We start from the raw sequence: 18,623 nt of genomic DNA on the forward strand, positions 1-18,623 counted from the left end.
TGAAATTCGATCTTGTATAGAGGGCTTATGTTTCAGCATGTGGTTATACCATCACTTTTTTTAAAGCACAATATATATGTATCGCTCTTATTAGCTGGAAGCCACGAGAGAAGCAGGGGTACAAGCTCTCAGATCTGCCTCCCAGAAACTCTTTGAGAATTACCAAACCCGCTCAGAAGAAATGAAACAAAAACACGAGCGTGAGAAGCAGCAAATACAGGTACAAATCTCCCTCGTGTGTGGACACGACCGTCCTGTTCACTATTTACGTGGGCTCTGACTCTCTGTGCTGAAAATGTCGACTTAGGAGCTGCTGGGTCTCTTCGGCTGGCACAGCGGGGAAGTTTAAGTAAGAAAACTAAAAATGATTTTTTTTAGTCCTGATTTTTGGAATTGGGTTGTTAGAGTTGGCTCAAAATTCCTCGAGCCCCATCTCTGTCCCTCTGCTGCGTTCACCAGCTCCCAGCACGCCCACGTTAACGTCCTTCTTGGTCCCAGGCCTATAACCTCCAAAAAGAAGAAAAGCTCCAGGAGAGCACAAAAAACACCAGCCGCCTTGCTGAAGGCATCAGGGAAAAATGTACCTGCATCGCGGAGATGGAAAAGCGCGTCCAAAGGATGGAGGAGGTATGGCTGCCCGCTCCTCGTGTCTGTCTGTCTGTCCGTCCTGGCACCGGGAGCGCTGGTGTTTGGGGAATTAATTGCTTCTGGGGTTGGGGGCGTGTTAGTGGTTGGAAAAGGGATTAAAAAGGCTCCTGCCATGTTATGCCAAATGGAGAACATTTAGCTGTGAGTATAAATCGTGCAATTTGAGCTCCCTCTGTCAGAATTTGCTTAAATGGTCTGGTGCAGGGTCTGGAGCACAGGTCTGCTGGGGAGCGGCTGGGGGCACTGGGGGGCTTCAGTCTGGAGCAGAGGAGGCTGAGGGGAGACCTCCTGGCCCTCTGCAACTCCCTGCCAGGAGGGTGCAGAGAGGGGGGATGAGTCTCTGGAGCCAAGGCCCCAGCGCCAGGCCCCGAGGGAATGGCCTCAAGCTGCCCAGGGCAGGGTCAGGCTGGCTCTGAGGAAGGATATCTGTGCAGAAGGGGCTGTTGGGCGTTGGAATGGGCTGCCCAGGGCAGGGGGGAGTCCCCGGGATCCCTGGAGGGGTTGAAGAGTCGGGCTGAGCCAGCGCTGAGGGATCTGGGGGAGTTGGGAAGGGTCAGGGGGAGGGTCATGGTTGGGCTGGAGGAGCTGCAAGGGCTTTTCCAACCCAGATGATTCTGTAGAGCATCAGGGAGAAGTCTTAATTTGTAGCTATTAATGATTTCTACTCCCAGAGTAGAATAGTCATTATTGTCTGTCAATAGTCACTCTGGACCTTCCCCTTTCAGCGTACTTCAGGCATTTGAAATGAAAATGTAGCCTTCTTAACATTAAAGCCCGTTCCTTTTACCCCTCAGGAAAATGCCACTGTAAGGAAGGAAATCCTGGGCAGGCAAACAGCTGCTGTGTCTAGAAACCCTCAGAAAATTTCTTCTCTTTTATCATGAATTTTCTTTGGGGGTGTTAGTTGCGTTGGAAGAAGCGATGGCACTGCACATCGTTTTTGCGACGTATGCACTCAGTAGCAGGGGAATTACTCCTGCTAAAATGGAGTTTTTCCCTCTCCTGGCCTTACTATAAAGATTGGGTCAGTAAATGTATTTCCACCGCCATCACATGCGGGTAATCTTTCAGATCTGAAGAGTTTTGTCTTAGTTTCTAATTCTTCTACTTTTTCTAATCAAATGGCAGGAAGTGTAAAATAGGTTTTTTTTTCTAGAACTCGAATTGTTTCCTTAGGAAAAGAAAATTCTGATAGAGAAGAAAATGTCACTTGAAAAGATGCTTCAGCAGATGATGTCAAGGAATGAAGACAGCAAACGGTGACTAAATGCACACGATAAAGTGTTTTCCTTTCTTTCCGGGGGATTATTTCATGTTGGGTACCAGGCAATGACTTACTCAAGTTCCTTCTGGTAGTAAAATTATTCATGATGAAAGCAATTGGTTCAAATACTGATTTATATGACTGCTGGAAGAAGCCAAGATGGATGTTGGTGTCCTACAAGCTCTCAAGTGTTGATTCTACTTGAATTCTTAGCACTTTTCCCTCTGCCTTGCATGCACTAATTGCTTCCCTTTCCTAATTCTCATGTGGATGCACTAATTGCTTCCCTTTCCCGATTCTCACGTGGATGCACCAATTGTTTCCCTTTCCTAACTCTCATGTGGAGTCAATGTTGCTTTGGTGACATCGTGCATGCAGTCAGTAAGAAAATCACCTTCATTATTTGTAAATTTATTTATTACTAGCTAGTAAGGGTGGTTCTACCAGACAAAATATGTCCCAAACTACGGTTTTATTTGTTCTGCTCAATAAAGAAGCCTTTATATGTCTAGTTCTGCATGAATTACAGCCACGGGTCCTCAGGACCTTTCTGCTAGCAACAAGCTCTTGAGCTGCCTCTGGGGTGGGAGAGGGGCTGGGTGGCTCAGTGATCCCTGGGGATTGAACCGGGGGTGCTTCTGCTCTCGCCTGCAGGTGCCTGGATCTCCAGCAGCAGATTTCCACTCTGCAGGAGCAGATTGGCCACCTGCAATGCGTGATCCGGGCCCAGCACCACAGCCTGCGCGGTGTGATACAGGAGGTCAGGTGTTGGGAGGTTGGGAGAAGAAACGGTGGAGGGAAGAAAAAAGGGGGGAGGAACAAGAAATGGAAGAAGAACTGGGGAGGGGAAGAAATGGAAGAAGCAGTGGGGAGGAGGAAGAAGAAATGGAAGAAATGGTGGGGGGGAGAAAAATGGGGGGAAGAAGAAATGGAAGAAAAAATGGAAGAAGGGGAGCCACTGGGATGTGGGCATGAGCAGCTTGGTCGTCACGCTGCGCCCATTTTTGCGCACCCCGTGGTCAGACATTTGTCCACTTTTCAATATTAAGATGGAAATGGGGTGGTCATGGTGGAGTTGGGGCTTTCAGACAAACCCCTGAGTTCTCCTAGAGTGTTTCCAGGGGGTGACCTGGCCCCCCACTCCCTGCTGTGCTCCTGAGGGGGACCTGCTTGTCCCAGGGATGCTCCCCCGGTGCTTGGGCTCATGTGAAGCTGCTCCCATGAGCAAGGCCTGACACATCCTAGGTAGAGCTTCCCGAAGTCACGATACAGCGTGAGCTGTTTTACTGACCAACTGCTTTTCCCTTCGCCCATGCAGCTAAGGCAAGGCCCTGCACTAATTAGCTCTTGTAATCAGGTTTCTGTACATCTGCCAACAAGAGGTAGACTTGTTATCCTACGGAAAACACAACACCGTGTGTGTTGAGAAATTGTTTTATAAATCAATCAATTAGTTTGAGGTTTTTTCTATGGGAAAAGACTAGGGACTTGAGCGGGCTGCAGTTCCCCAGGTATGGCGAGATGTTGAACTCCGTAGTTTTTGCTCAACACAGAGATGTCTTTCGATGTATTAAGGTTTCACATCTCTTACAAACTTGGTTTGCTAACTCGCAGGTGGAGGAACTCAACAATGAACTCAGAAGCCAAGATGAAAAAATAGAAAACCTGACAGAGAAGCTGGCGGCCCTGGAAGCAGAGGTAAAGTTGGAGAGTAAATAGATAAACTGAAGGGAAAGAACAAAAATATTTTCCTATGGTCGAGGCTCTTCACACTGCAGGGCTTGTGTCAGTATGACACTGCACCTTTCACTTGGTTTAAAAAAAAAAAACCAAACCTGCCCAAACCCCCCAAAACCTTTCTGGAGGAGCAGCAGGTCCTAGCTGGGATCCAGGCTTGTCTCCTACGTTATGCTGAGAGGGGTTTATTTTCTTGGTTTTGCTTGCAGAATAAAGAACTGAAAGAAAAAGTGGAGTTCTGGTCTGGCCAACCCAAGGTGAAAGTTTCCAGAGGTGTCTGGACAGAGTAAGTACCGCGGGAGGTGGGACGGAACGGCTGAGCCCGGTGTCCCTACAGGGTTTGGAGTGAGCTGAGTCAGGCCTTGCTGGGAGCAACCGGACTTCATCCTGCAGAGATTGGATGATTCTGTGATGATCTTCTCCATTAAGGAGAGGAAAACCACAAGCTCTGCTACAAACGTAGTAGCTGATGGTGTGATGGCTGCACCCCCAGTCCCGACTCCCAGGCCAGCTCAGGTGGGACGGGCTCAGCGTGGCTTGTGATCCGTTCAGGATTAAACAGAGCCTTTCCTGGGGGGTACAGCCCTGTGCTATAGGACAGCTGGAGACAAGTTTCTACTATTAGCAGAAAAGGTGAAGTCAGCTCCTCCACATGTGTGGCCAAGAAAGCCAACGGCATCCTGGCTTGTGTCAGCACTGGTGTGACCAGCGGGAGCAGGGAGGTGACAGTCCCCCTGTGCTCGGCACTGGTGAGGCCACACCTGGAGCGTTGTGTCCAGGTCTGGGCACCTCAATCCCAGAGAGATCTGGAGGGGCTGGAGCGAGGGCAGAGGAGGGCAACGAGGCTGGGGAAGGGCTGGAGAATCAATCCTGTGAGGAGGCAGGGCAGGAGCTGGGAGTGTTCAGTGTGAGGAGGAGGAGGCTGAGGGGAGCCCTCATCCCTCTCTGCAGCTCCTGACAGGACATTGCAGAGAGGCTGGGGCTGGGCTCTGCTCCCAGGGGATCAGGGACAGGACAAGAGCGAACGGCTGGAAACTGCCCCAGGGGAGGGTCAGGCTGGGCAGGAGGAGAAAATGTTTCCCAGCAAGAGTGGTCCGAGAGTGGAACAGGCTGCCCAGGGAGGGGGGAGTCCCCATCCCTGGGGGGGTTTCAGGGCCGTTGGGATGAGCTGTGGGGGATGTGGGGTAGGGGAGAACTTTGTAGAGTCGGGCTGAGGGTTGGACTCGATGATCCCGAGGGGCTTTTCCAACCTGAAGGATTCTGGGATATCCAAGGCCATAGTTAAAAACCTCTGACTTATTTCATGGCTGTGCTGGGTCTAAGCCTGGCTTGGGCAGGTGAGAGTGTCTGAGTGATCTCGTGCTTCACTCTGCAGTGCCCCGCGCTATTTTGGAGTGTCCCCTTACCTGCTGCTCGCCAGGCTGAGGAAGCAAGAGAGCTGAAGAGACGACTGGATCTTTGTCTCCTGCCTTTGTCGGGACTTTTCCTGCGTTTGCAAACCTCTTAACTCCTACAGCCTCTTCGTTCCTGCAAAGCACCTCCAGCCCGGCCTGCCTCTGTAAAAGGGGGTGCAGAAGTGGTGCTGCAGAGCTGAGCTTAAAAGAAGAAACCTGGAAACAAGGCGAAAGCTGACGGGGGTGAGCTCACGAAGGAGCAAAGCCAGGCTTAGCCGTGCTGGGGGGGTGCTGCACCCCCAGACTGGCTCTGCACCTGCCTGCACAAAGGGGCTCCTACCTCCACAGAGACTTGGTTTAAGCATGGCTCTCGTTTAGGGAAGATTATAAACTAAAGTTCTGGTTTAAGCACAGGTCTCGTTTAGGGAAGATTATAAACTCAACCTTTGGCTACCTGGAATGTTGTTAGTCGCCACTTTCGCTGACGGAGGATGGAGGTGGAGCAGTGGCCCTGCCCTGCCAGGGGGGCTTTGCTCTCCCCCAGCCTTCGGCTCAGCCTGTCCTACGTTCCCTTTCTGGCCTAAAAAGTCTCTTACTTTCCTGAAAACCAGCAAATGGTAAGTTTTCTGCCCACGAGGGTGAAGTTCCTCCCTATGCCTTTCCTCAAAGTCCTTTCGGAGGAGAAAACAGCTGCTGGAGGGGGGGGGGAGAGCTGGGTTTTTTCTCCTCCCTAAAGTAGGAGCAATCCTTTATTTGAGAGATGGGGCACGACTTGGGAGCTAAACTGTGTCCCCAGGGGAGTGATGGCAGCTTTGCACACTCGTATTTACCTCTGGGTTCTGGGAGAGAAGGAATCTGAGAAGAGCCCCGGTCTGTCTTCTAAGCCCCGCGTGCAGACAGAGAAGCACTTGAAGGGGGGGAAAAAAGAAATAAATTAAACATGTTGATCCTTAAATTAAAGCTATGAAGTATCAGTTTGCTCCTTTTCTTGCCTAACTTTAGGTAATTCCACAGCCACGGTGTCAGGCTGGGATTAAGTGGGTTCAGGTGCAGATAAAAACTTGGCAAACTGTTGGGTGGCTGCCCGGGCGTAGTCAGCACTGAGAAAGGGGTGAGTTTTGTAAAAAGTGCCATTTTCCTGTCAGGTGAGGGCCGGGAGCTGCTGCTCAGCCCTTTTCCCCTCCCTCTCCCACGGGGATTGCTAACGCTGCGGCGCGAGGCTGCACCTCCGCGGGAGACAGCGGCTTGAAAAACGGCCTTTTATTCCGAAAAGAACAGCGCAGAAACGGAGTCACAGGCTACATTCCTCGGCGGCATTACACAAACCCAGTCACCAGCGAATCGGCTGACGGGACGGTTTGAAGCCACAGGTACTTTGGCACAACGGAGCGACACGAAGGGCGGTAAGCAAGCGCCACGGTCCGATCGAGGGGTGTCTAATAATCAAAACCGGATAGTTTCAACCACACTCATAGCACTAGGCTTAGCACAGGTCTGTTGAAGACAAAACATAAAACATGCTTACAGTAGCAGAACAGAAGGCAACGCTTCAAAGGTAATCGGTACAGGATGCTTAGTGTTTATCCAGAAGGTGGAAGATACCTTAACAAAACCAAAAAAAAAAAAGAACCGTTTAACTTCCAGAAGTTGAGTAAGATACAACAGGTTTCTTCTAATACACACTTTGTCCATTAAGCCCTATTGCACGATGAGGATGGGACAACTTTAGGGTTTATTTTCTAAAGTTGTTTGAACTAGGTAACCGTATGGAACAAAAGCACATCGCCAAGAATCAGTTCCTCTGTTGCCTTTTAACTCCTTTAGATAGAAATAATAACAATAAATTAGAAACAGATCTGCCCAGCATCTGGGGGGGAAAAAAAACCAAGACAAAACAACAAACAAAACCCCAAACACCACAAAACTTATCCTCTAGGGGGGAGAATTTATGTTTAAAGTAGAATTATTAGGCAGGAAAGCTGTGAAAATTTGCTTTTCTCCTTAAAGGTGCCTCAAGCCAGGTCTCCTAGCAGTCAGGTAAAAAATGATTCATTTTTACATCCATTCCAACAGGTTTTTTTGGGGTTTTTTTTTGTTTTTTTTTTTTTCCCCCCCTTTTCTTTGTAAGATCAGAGCACTGTCTGAAAACTCTGCAGTGTTCACACCTGTATAAATATAGCAGTCACTAAAGGTTATTTTTCCGCTTGCTACTTTTCTTCAGCTACAGTGCCAAGAATACAATAAAATAACAGCTCCAGATTATTTTTTTTTTCCCAAAAGTTTAGGCTGAAAACATTAGTTATGTCCATGGACCGAAATAGTTTGAAGAGATAAAACCTTTTACCTTGAAACAGTCCCAAAGAGTTGCTATAGAGCAGGTATCAAAATGGCGTCTCACGCAACTTTTAATAAACTTTCTGATGGGATCCGAGCCTCTAAAATGTAAACGTAGGTATGACAACCCTTTGCACATTCAGAATGTTCAATAAGGTGTGTAACCTCCAGAAAAACAGTTAAGGCAGACGGTTTTTATAAAGTTACCAAGACAGCAAGGAAAGGGCAGCTGCTCTCCTGTGTCTTTTGCTACCTCAGCCGCGTGAGCAGGCAGCAAATTCCCCATTCTTGCCTTATTTTTCCTCTTTTAATAAAAACCATGTTTCAGGCACCCAAAACCCCTCCTATTATTATTTTTTTTAATGTTTCAGAGAAGCAAACACCTTTCCTCTTGCAAATGTCTCTAAAAATCTACCAAAGGGAAAGACGACAGGAAAGACAAGAGTTATTTAAGCCCCTGCTACTAGTGGTTTTTTGTTTGTTTTTTTTTTTTTTTTTTTGAGTGCCACCCCCTCTCCTAGGGGCAGGGGGGCACTGGGCTGGGAGAGGAGAGGGTCAGAGGGGGAAACCACTGAGAAATGAGGATGTGCTGCTCTGCACAGGACTTTGGTACCTGCCAGGGCCCTGGCTGAGCCAAGTCACTCCCCTCCCAACTGATTTGATTTGGAAATGAGGCATTAGAATAAGAAAAAAAAAAACCCAAACAACCCAAAACATGTTACTAGCTGATCTCAGATAAAAATATTCTGTAAAATGAAAGCAGGAGCTTAAATAATTGTGAAGCCTGACACGCTGGCTCTGAAGGGGGATCACTACATGTCAGGCCCTCTAAGGATTTCTGCAGAGAGTCTGCTTAAAAACGAAGGACAGTCAGGAATAATATCCTGGCCTTTTCCAGTTAAAAATAAAAGAATAAAAAAGACACTCATTCACATGTGTCTGTGCACACAGCAGATACTTCTGTGCCGTTATTTTTTCATTTTACACCTTTTCAGCTCCAGTTGTTTCGCCCTGACATCAGCTCCTGACTTCACAGAGATACTCCAGACCCGATTCAGCCAAACACCTACACGCAAGCTTAAATAAACTTCACAAACTGGGCTCTCCGCTAAACACTGTAAACATTTAAGGGCCCTTTTTTTTCCCTTCAGCATCACTTCCAGCCAGGCAGTGCTCCCACAGGTAAATTTGGTTTATTCCTGAGGATGCAAAGTAGCACAGGACCCTGCTCTGGCACTGGCCACCATCACCCCTTGCCTACCTGGCAGCAGTGCTGGCACGGGGCAGAACATAAATACAGGCAGTGTGGAGTCATCTCTACGGCCAAAATACAGCAGAAAAAAATTTTTTTAAAAAAAATCTCATTTGACAACAGTGTATTTCCTTTCTTGCATTCCTAAAAAAGCTCTTGGTGCTACTACACCGAGGTGAAGGGCTTGGGGAGGTGAGGGCAAGGTCGAAGGCAGAAGAAGAGCAGCACAACATCAGCTTAAAGACATTCCCCACCGACCATAAATTTCCTCACTCCTCCAAGTGTTAGCCCCAGGGTCTAAATTCCCTAAATGGAGCAGCAACACCCAACTTTGGCCACGCCACTATTTAGCAAAGGATAAGGGATGTGTTTCTTCCACCAAGACGTGCTGAGCAAAAGGCTGCAGGGAAATGGAAGAAGCTGCAAGCAGGGCATCACCTACAGCCACAGGTCAGCACTCCAGCACTACCCTAGCGTGGTGTATTAACAATTTTTGAGGCCACGTTTTTACTTTCGTGCTTAAAAATACCTGAAAAAGAACAGCCTACGGTGAGCTCTGTGAAAAGCCAAGATCCGTAACGCTGTTACGCTGTGTAGGTGAGTTAACTGGGGGACACTGAGAGGATTAAGGGAACACATTCAAGAAGTTGAGTGATTTGAGCTGTCTGGGTAAATGATCACAGCCCGGGAGTGTCCGTCTCCTGGAGACGAGGCAGCAGAACTACACAGAGAGAAAAGGAAACCAAAATTATTCTCAGCGTTAAGATCCCGCAAGGTGAAGGATGGGTATTACCTTTGTCAGGGCACAGCACTGTGCAGTTCAGAAATTACCACCCCTGCTGCACCAGAAAGTCTGCAGGCAGAACTCTTTACTGGAGGGATACTGCAAAACTGAAAGAAGGTGTTTCTAAAAGGACACAAAAAAAGACTTTGAGAAACCAGCGCCTGGACTGAAATTCAAGATAAAAGCCCACAGGGTTAGAACACCTGCACTGACATTTAAATTTTAGTATCACCCTGGATAAAGTATCCCAGAACCTTCTCTCCCTCTCCAGCCCTGATGCAGGATATCTAGCAGGCTTGCAAATAAAATGCATTTGTGCTCAAAAGGAAACGTTTAACTTTCAATTCAAATATGTACAATCAAATTTTGCAACAGCAGAATCGAGAATCAAGTTGTTGTGGGATGGGGTGAGGCTATATCCTACCGGAGAGGTTAAGCAAAAGCAAATTCAGTTCCCAGGCTGGTGTCCTGGAGGAATTTATAGGATTGAGCAGGTCAAAGTGAAACATTTTGAGCACAAAAAGGATGTCGGACACGTGGGCTCCAGCCAGGGATGTGCTCAGGAGTTCCGCACGTGAAACCTTAGAGGAATAGTTCTGAAGAATAAAAACGGAGCAAAGATCAAAGGATGATGGAAAGGAGGCAATTTTTAGTCGGTTTGTCGTCTTATTTTTTGCAACGGGAATTAACCTGACGAACAACAAAAGCGCCAGCAGCCATTTAGAATCACACATCAAGTTCCCCTTTTCTTCATTTAATAAGGTGAGAGCTACTCTACAAAACTTCTACCAGGGCAAGAAACACCTTTCAACTTCCCTTCCTTTCCTCCAAAGTTTTGATGGCAAAATCCTTCTGGGATAATGGTTTCATACACATTCCCAGATTTTTTTTTTTTTTTTTTAAAGACACAGAATAATAATCCGTTTCTTGTATTAGCAAATAAATCGAAACCAAGCAATGGAATTTTTACCACAGTCGTTTCCCTTTTGTTCCTAAACAGCCCTGTGCTCACCAGAGTTTCCAAGACTGGATCCTTACAGACCCCCAGCTCGGAAAATTCACACTCCCTGAAGCTCAGTGGCAAGGCTGGGAGATGCTTTCCCTCTAGACCATGCTGTCCTGGTTATCACAGCTGTATTTTTTTTTTTATTTTTTTAAAAATTATTCTTCTAAGAATGCTTGTTTCAGCAGGTGGAGAGAGAAACAGAAGCAAAGTGCTCTGAAACAGTGCCAGGTTTGGGATTTTACACACCTTTGTATGAATCACCTGTCTGCTACCGAGGTCACTTTGGGCTCTGGAACAGCTTTTAGACAATTTATATTTCAGCTGCTGTGGGAAACACGCTTGGGTTGAGTGTCAGTAATTCACCATTCTTAGAAACTTGGTTCACTCCCGTTCAATGGGCAAAAATCTGATGCCACATTTCTTTGGAAGCGAGACAGGGAGCTCCTCAGATGATCATTTTCAGGAATTCAAACATATTATTTTTTTTAAAAATTATGTTTACATTTTATGCTACGTATTAAAAAGCAAGACAACCACACTTCAAAGAAAACCCTGAACTTCCAGTCTACCTATCTGAGTATCACTCTACTTTTACATCTTCTGCCTGGCAGATCTCCTGTTGACCAGCTCAACAGCTTTTCCACCTCTTGAGGTTATAAAAGGACCTGCTTTAGACCTGGTTGGGTAGCACACACTATATATAGCCTTTAGGTACAGCCTATCACTTAAATAATCTTTACAGCCTGCAAAGTGAGATTTCTGGCACGGTACTCACAGCTGTTTGGTTACTCACCCGATGGGTCTGCTCCTACGGATGGTACCATCTGCCCTGTTAACATGCCAAACCATCAAGTAAACATCGTTTTTTAGGAGCTGGGCAGAAAAGAAACCCTGTTATTTGTTCAGCAGCGAATCTGGTAAATTCTCCATTTCTGGGAAGCGCTGAAACCCTTTATGAGCTTGCTATTCACAAAGATTGCATTTTTCAATCAATCAAAGCTGAAATAAATACATGGAAGCCTGCAGTCCTGTCAACCCAACTGAAGCAGCTTCATTTGTAAAGAGATCCATTTTCCTCCCGCCAATCTCCACCCTTCCAGGTGATTTTAAAGTAGCTTAAAGTGCAATAAACACAAACAGACTTTTAACTACCACCTGTATAAAACCAGAACCGCTGTTCCACCAAAAAAAAGGACAGGGTAGACTAATAAATATGCTGTAACTTGGTTTAGAAAATGACCTATACTTATAAATATTTTGATTTTTTTTCCCTGTATTTCTCTTTGCTTGCAACAAGCAACTTGCTATTCCACTAGAACTTGCCTTCACCCACAGCAGCAGCTTCCACCCTCTGCGCTGAGACAATCCTCTGACACGTTCCCTTCTACTCAGCCACATATTCTGGTTTCTTGCCGAGTCCCCACCTCACAGCTTTTCCACTTTTCCCTCTCACAGAGAATTTTAGAGCACGATTTCCTCTGTTGAAAACCCAAAAGTATGGGGGATAAAGCTGCAGAGGTGACTTGGAGGCGTGCTCAGCACAGCAGAGCTTAGAGTTCCCTTCCTCCCTTCTGTGTCCTACCCGTGATACGCAGTTATGTGGAGAAAAAGAAGAAAAAGGAGAGGCAAATATTTTTTGCTAATGCTTAGAAATAGTTTCATAAAATAGAGTTTCTCTCTCTTCCCACACATTACACTCTCTTCTTTATAAACTGTCCCTGCAGTGTCAGAATCCCTCTCCATATTTTTTCCCATTCCCTGCTTGGATTATTGGCAACACAAGCAATGCTGCACAATTCCCTGATTTTTAAACATTTTTTTCAAATTAAATGCCCTACTTCCTCCCCCCCAAACCTACACACACACACCCCCCCCCCAACCACCACCTCAATGATTCAGAACAGATTCACAGCATTGCTTACTCTGGGCAAGCAATAAAAGTTTTTCTTAATAGGCCACGTAAAAATCTTTTGTATTTCTGCCCTGGAAAACACACGGTCCCTGATGCAGATTAAGGATTAAAAAGAAACAGGATTCTGCGGAAAAATGGCACAGAGCTAGAAAACCACCCACCTCCGTTTTAGTTTCAATATCCAGTGTAAGCAGACAATAGGTTCTTTCCCTCTTTTTTTTCTTTTTTTAAAAAAATAAAGCTACTTTCCTCTATTCAGTATCCTGATCACACACACAAAAAAAATAAAGATGAGGGCTGGGGGAAAAGGAGCGGGGAAGAAGAGGCGGGAGAGTTTTCCATGAAGATGGCACCGTATCGGGAAGAATCATTTGCAGCACAAGAGAGCCTCACTGAAACACAGCTTTTAGTTTAAAACCAGTTCTTTGGAGCAAAATGCACAATCCCAGTAAAACAAGGGAACGTCGCTTCCGTGCGTGGCTCCACAGAGCCGGCTGGGATTTGGTGGTAGGTCGGCCATGTTCTGATGAAATCTTCTCACAGTTCCGAGGGGACGTTTAGCAGGCACATTTTTTCTCCTCTGGTTTCGCTGCCTCCAGCTTCCCCGAGCTGCCTCCGTTGGCTGTGTCAGAGGCCTGTGTCTTGTCCACGCACTGCTCCATACGCTTCATTATCAAGTCCAGGAGCGTGTCCACCGCCTTCTCCACGTTCTGTCCGGTAGCAGCGCTCGTTTCGAAGTACGGTATGCTACGGGGAAAAGGAAAACCTGTGCTGGAGAGATCTGGAAGACAACCAAGACTCGACTATCTGTAACCCACTCAATGCAACCATCAGCGGTGGGTTTAGCAGCCATGAGCTGAACAGGACAGACTTTTGGTTTGCCAGGACACAATTTCACAGAATCATCTGGGTTGGAAAAGCCCCTGAAGCTCCTCCAGCCCAACCATCACCCTCCCCCTGACCGTTCCCAACTCCCCCAGATCCCTCAGCGCTGGCTCAGCCCGACTCTTCAACCCCTCCAGGGATCCCGGGGACTCCCCCCTGCCCTGGGCAGCCCATTCCAACGCCCAACAGCCCCTTCTGCACAGAAATCCTTCCTCAGAGCCAGCCTGACCCTGCCCTGGGCAGCTTGAGGCCATTCCCTCGGGGCCTGGCGCTGGGGCCTTGGCTCCAGAGACTCATCCCCCCTCTCTGCCCCCTCCTGGCAGGGAGTTGCAGAGGGCCAGGAGGTCTCCCCTCAGCCTCCTCTTCTCCAGACTGAACCCCCCCAGTTCCCCCAGCCGCTCCCCAGCAGACCTGTGCTCCAGACCCTGCCCCAGCTCCGTTGCCCTTCTCTGGCCACGCTCCCTTGCTGGGCAGAACCCAAACTCCTGTTCCTAGCACAGGGTGGCACAATGACACAAGCAAAAAAAAAGGCCACATTGATTTAAAAAACTTATGTTGGCATTTTGACTTCAAACCGTACTAACATCAGCACAAACCTTGGCTGAAAAAGTCTTTCAGGTAACCAGAAAATCAAATTTAAAAGAGAAATAATATAGAAAAATCTCAGGGACCACAGAACATACCGGAAATCTTTTCTTTTTTTTTTTTCCAGGCAGTTACAACTGTCACTGTTTAGCACTCCCTGTAAGCACTATCTCCCTCCCTTCCTTCCTACTTGTAAGCACAACTGAACTTAGCTGCTTCCCTTCCAAAATCCCCTTTGACTCCAGAATATTGCCTTCCAAGTCAGCTTTTGCAGAAGAGAAGATTATAAATTGCTTCAGCACTTCCATCATATGAAATCTGGCATGAGCTAACTTCTCCTCAGTATCACAGTTCTCCTTACCTGCCTGCAGACACTTCTCTAATATCCTTTTAATATTTTTAAGTCTGATTTGCTTATTACTTCTCACAGTCTCTCGGGTCATCTTCTGCTGCTGGTCTAATTCTCTCTGAACATTCTTCTCTGTCCACTAAGTTAAAAAATACATACTCTTTTTGCCCACAGCACTATTTACTAACTATTACACAACAAATTTATCCAGTTACAGGACACTCTGCTGGTGCTAATAGTGCAAAGAAATGTAGAAGGCTCACTAGAATGAAAAAAAGGACATTAACAGGGGAAAACCAAATAAATTCAGTGCCACTGTACACTTAGAATCCGACACAAATCCACAGGTGTCTCCATTTTCAAACTAACTATAAAAAAAAAAAGTTTTAAATATTGTTAGTTCTTCAGTGCACGACACTGAGCGTGTATCTGCCTTCGGTATGCTCTGTCCTGAACTCTCGGGACAAGACAACATCCCAGAATGGAGTTTTCTGGTAAGAATGTTTCGTTTCAACCTCGTTTCTCACGCTGTTAATATTTTGGCCAAACTACCAGAACAGTGTGTTTTATTTTAGCTGTTTCCTATTCAAACAAGGTGATCTGAAAGTGTGGCAAGCTGGGTATCCCTGTAGGTGTCTCTACAGGTCTCACCAGTTTGTAAGTACACTTGCAAGCATCTCTAAGGCAGTCATCAGCTACTCCTACAACAGTTAGAGACTAAACTGAGCTTCTGTCATAATTTGCTTACCCGTATTTGTCTGCCAGGTCTTTTGCTTGCCTTTCGTTTACCTCTCTTTGGTCTGACAAATCAGCTTTGTTACCAATTAAGACTATGTCTGGATTCTCACAATATGCATTGGCTTGCAGCTGACCTAGAAGCAAAAATAAACATGAGTTAAGTGAATGTTGGAAACGCCTTAGAGATCAAGATTGTTGACAAAATAATTCAAAATACCTTTCTTACTCTTCACCTCAAAATATCCTGGACTAACCACTTCGTGCCAAACACATTTTGTTGTATGCTTAATTGCTAAGGGGAATTTTTCAAAATAGGAAGTAGAAATGATACTAGAAAATTATTTCCAGCCTTTATTTTATCAACATAACAAGACTCAACCGCAGCGAGGTGCACTAAACACAGTGCTTTGGCAGAGGAGAACCTCCACCAGCCAGAACTTTTATTCTACAAGACTCAGAAGGAGATTGTGCAAGTACAAACAACATCCCACGTCATCTACAAACGCAGCTCTTCAGAAGTTGAGGGTAAAATCCTCAAGTGTGTTTTTCTCTTGGGTATACTCAATGGTTTAAATGCAGGTTTATCCATTTGAAGAACCAGGTACGAGTAGTGTCCACAGCCTCACCCCTCTTAAGCAATTGTATGAAGCCATTTACTTAATATTTTCCTCAATCCTGAGGGGCCTGACGAGGAAGGGTGCAGCATACACTGAAGCAATGAGAGACCCGGCTTGGTAAGCAGTGGAAGATTGTGATGAGAGGGATTGTTTAGTGGGAGGAAGGAATCTCTGAAGAAGACGGAGCTGTTTTCACAAAGCTGTGTGGATTCTCACGTTATCCCCACTTCAGCTTGTTTGCTGGAAACCTGCCAGCTGGAAATGTACTGGCCTCAGTCCTTCCAGCACTCTAAACACTCTCAATTAAAAACAAACTTTAAGAATTTAACATTTGTTTCACTTTTAGTCTAGCCCTTGTCTGAAGGAAAACTAACAACAAGCAAACATTATATGCTTTCAACCCAAATCCTCAAAGCCCAATCTTAATTTAAACCTCAAAGCAGACAGGAAAAAAAAAAAAAAAAAGAAAAATCACATTCTGCTTTACAAATAAAAAACACACCATAAAGATAAGGGTGATATCCAAAGTACACTTTCCAAGCTCCTGTATATCATCTAAAATATGGGGTACAGCCAAGGAGGTGTCGAACGCCATGAATTTTCAAGAGGCAACAGATTTATTCAAATTGTACCAAATCCAAACAAGATTATCAAGAATATGCCCAAAACAGTCTATCATGGGCGGAAAAAAAAAAAAAAAAAAAAAAAAAGAGCGCGTATCTTTGCAATTTGATGAAGCTTTCACCCCAAATTACAGGCTGCAAGTACCCTGCTTATGGCTGCACTAGACATAACTGCTTTCTTTGAGCATTTTCCAGCTCACAAACAGTGACACGCATGAAGCCTAGAAGCCTAAAATACGCAAGAAAGCTGCAAGTCAACCGATAAATACAAACTCTCTGCTTCTACTTACTCATCCAATTCCTGACATTTAAGAAGCTCTGTTGACTGGTGAGATCAAACATCAGTAAAAAGCCCATAGCATCTCTGAAAAACGCCGTGGTGAGACTTCGAAACCTGGAAGAAAAAAAAAAAAAAAGACACCGTAGCTCTGTTAATACAAAGCGGTCTCTAAGGTGAGCACTTCCCTGGCAAGCCTGAACTGAGGAAAGGAAAAAGAAAGCTTTGTGTAAAAATTCTATTTAAAAAAAATAAATATTTTGCCATCTGAGGACTGCAAGATTCAGTGGACACACAAGGAAAACCAAAATAAAATAACCTTTGACTCGTTTTGGCTGTGATGAGCCACACCAGTCAACATTTATTAATCGGGGTGTCAGTAATTTATCACAGGAAGCTTGTATGTGAGAATATAAACATTGTCAGTGACTAATCTACGAGTTCAAATTCTGCCTGATTTAACCGAGAGTGAGACAGGGACTGAGAGAGAAAAGGGTTGGTTAAAAGGAAAAAAAAAATACCGAAGCATTTCCATATCACAAACCACAGAGGTAGAAATGGATTCACCCGCCACACACACACTTACTCACGGGACGTGCACTACTCAATGTTAAAGAAAATATTAAAGAAAAGGATGAGTAGATGGCTGTTTAACGCCTCTGAGTGTTTGATGGGAAGCTCTGCTAAAAGGAGAAGGCATTTTCTCCTTGCAGAGCTCTAGGCACACACGCACTCCGCATACCCGACACTACTTGTAGGATTTTTTTTCCGGAAAGAAAACAAAACAAAAAAAAGTTATCCTCGAAATGTTTAATCTCTTGCAGAGGGGTACAAATAAACGGTGTGTTGAGTGTAAGGGGAAGAGATGCAGACACAAAATTTTATCTTTCTTCTGCTTTTTCAGCCAGCAGCGACCTCTCCCACATGGTATTTACACTACTTGCTCTGGAAACCCGAGATCTGCCTCATCACTACTTTCCTGCCTCCCTCAACACTCCAGCCTGCTGCTCTCTTCAGTCACGATTGCACAGGAAATTGGGGCGAGTTGCATCTTCTTCCCTCGCTGACAGGCGACAGAAATAATAGGACTGAGTTTAAGAGCGACAAGTCAAAAAGGTCTTTGAGAAGAACAAACAAGCGTGCACACAGAAGATGGGGAACAATGGGTTCATACAAAAAAAAAAAAAAATCCACCTGCAAAGGAGGGTTCTGGTCAGTCATGAACTTTGTTGTGTCAACTGTGGCTGCAAAGGTGACCAAAAAAAAAAAAAAAAAAAGGTCAAGATGAGAAGTGATTCTTCCCTGCTACTCAGCACTGGTTAAGACTTGAACTAGAATTCTCCACCCCACTGGTGCTGAGAGAGGCTGGAATCAGCCTGGGGCATAGGAAATGTTGAAGGTTAAACTTTTAGAACAACGTAGCAATATCAGGTTTAGGTCAAGAAAGATGTTCTTTGGCTCTGTTGAGGCTAAAGGCATCCCTCAGCAGCACAACAAGTCGATAGCCACCTCTGAGCAAGGACATGCCAGAATCATTAGCCCTTGAAGAGGACACAGTGCCAACTTGGCAAGGAAACTCAAGGCCCACGGAGCCTTCACTGAACTGCCCTTATTTAATACTAAAAATCACACCTGCAGGTCAAGAAGAGCCTTGCCCAGGTGAAGCCCCTTCCCCTGAGCATGCGAAGTAGTACCGCGTCAGCAGCATTATAATTGTATGTAAATCACTAACCAGTCATCCTAGAGAGGACAGACTCGGCAAATTACTAACTCCCCAAGTTTTGTGTATAAATACAGTGTGAAACGTCCCACTGGGGTGTTTGATTTGTGGGAAATCACCAGGCAGCCAGGCTTGAACAACCCTAAAATAAAATAAATGATGCGTCTCCCGAGGGTGTGATTATTGAGCTATCGCACGCCCGGCAACAGATCTGCTTTCTGGTCAACAAGCCCAGAAAGGCTGCCGGCCACAGAAATGTCTGAGCAAACCCAGGACACGTCAAGTGGGCAGGACTTGAGGAAGGCAACAGGCTGCTCAGGACCTCGTGCACCTGAGCTGTGAGACCTGAGGGAACCACCCGACCCAACAGCAAGGAGTTGAGATGGGAGAAGAGGACAGCTAGGTAGATTATCCAGGATCTTCTGGAGAAGATTAAGAACACTACGAAGCCAAAAACCAGTACAAAACCAAAACAAACAAGCTAACCAATGACTCAAC

At 45.9% G+C, this 18,623-nt stretch overlaps 2 protein-coding genes across 29 annotated transcripts in view; one reads left to right on the forward strand and one right to left on the reverse strand.

Annotated features, from left to right (window-relative positions):
• The window catches only part of CCDC68 (coiled-coil domain containing 68), a 49,651-nt gene extending 44,560 nt beyond the window's left edge, over nucleotides 1–5,091 (forward strand). Inside the window, exons 5-11 of the mRNA XM_074931464.1 lie at nucleotides 95–220; nucleotides 499–627; nucleotides 1,825–1,907; nucleotides 2,567–2,672; nucleotides 3,527–3,610; nucleotides 3,859–3,935; nucleotides 5,025–5,091. Coding sequence (XP_074787565.1) covers nucleotides 95–220; nucleotides 499–627; nucleotides 1,825–1,907; nucleotides 2,567–2,672; nucleotides 3,527–3,610; nucleotides 3,859–3,935; nucleotides 5,025–5,091 — 672 coding nt within the window. The remainder of the gene's footprint in view (nucleotides 1–94; nucleotides 221–498; nucleotides 628–1,824; nucleotides 1,908–2,566; nucleotides 2,673–3,526; nucleotides 3,611–3,858; nucleotides 3,936–5,024) is intronic.
• RAB27B (RAB27B, member RAS oncogene family) overlaps nucleotides 1–18,623 on the reverse strand; it is a 64,765-nt gene that overhangs the window by 7,358 nt on the left and 38,784 nt on the right. For 6 of the 28 annotated variants that reach the window (XM_074931696.1, XM_074931691.1, XM_074931693.1 and 3 more), the window contains 4 exons: nucleotides 16,419–16,522; nucleotides 14,899–15,022; nucleotides 12,493–13,078; nucleotides 6,498–11,292 (listed from right to left, as the gene is read on the reverse strand). In XM_074931696.1, the coding sequence (XP_074787797.1) occupies nucleotides 12,889–13,078; nucleotides 14,899–15,022; nucleotides 16,419–16,522 (418 nt within the window). In that variant the 3' untranslated portion in view covers nucleotides 6,498–11,292; nucleotides 12,493–12,888. The other 22 variants (XM_074931717.1, XM_074931706.1, XM_074931719.1 and 19 more) reach the window with 22 other exon arrangements.

This window comes from Athene noctua, chromosome Z (genome assembly GCF_965140245.1).
Source record: "Athene noctua chromosome Z, bAthNoc1.hap1.1, whole genome shotgun sequence".
NCBI lineage: Eukaryota > Metazoa > Chordata > Aves > Strigiformes > Strigidae > Athene > Athene noctua.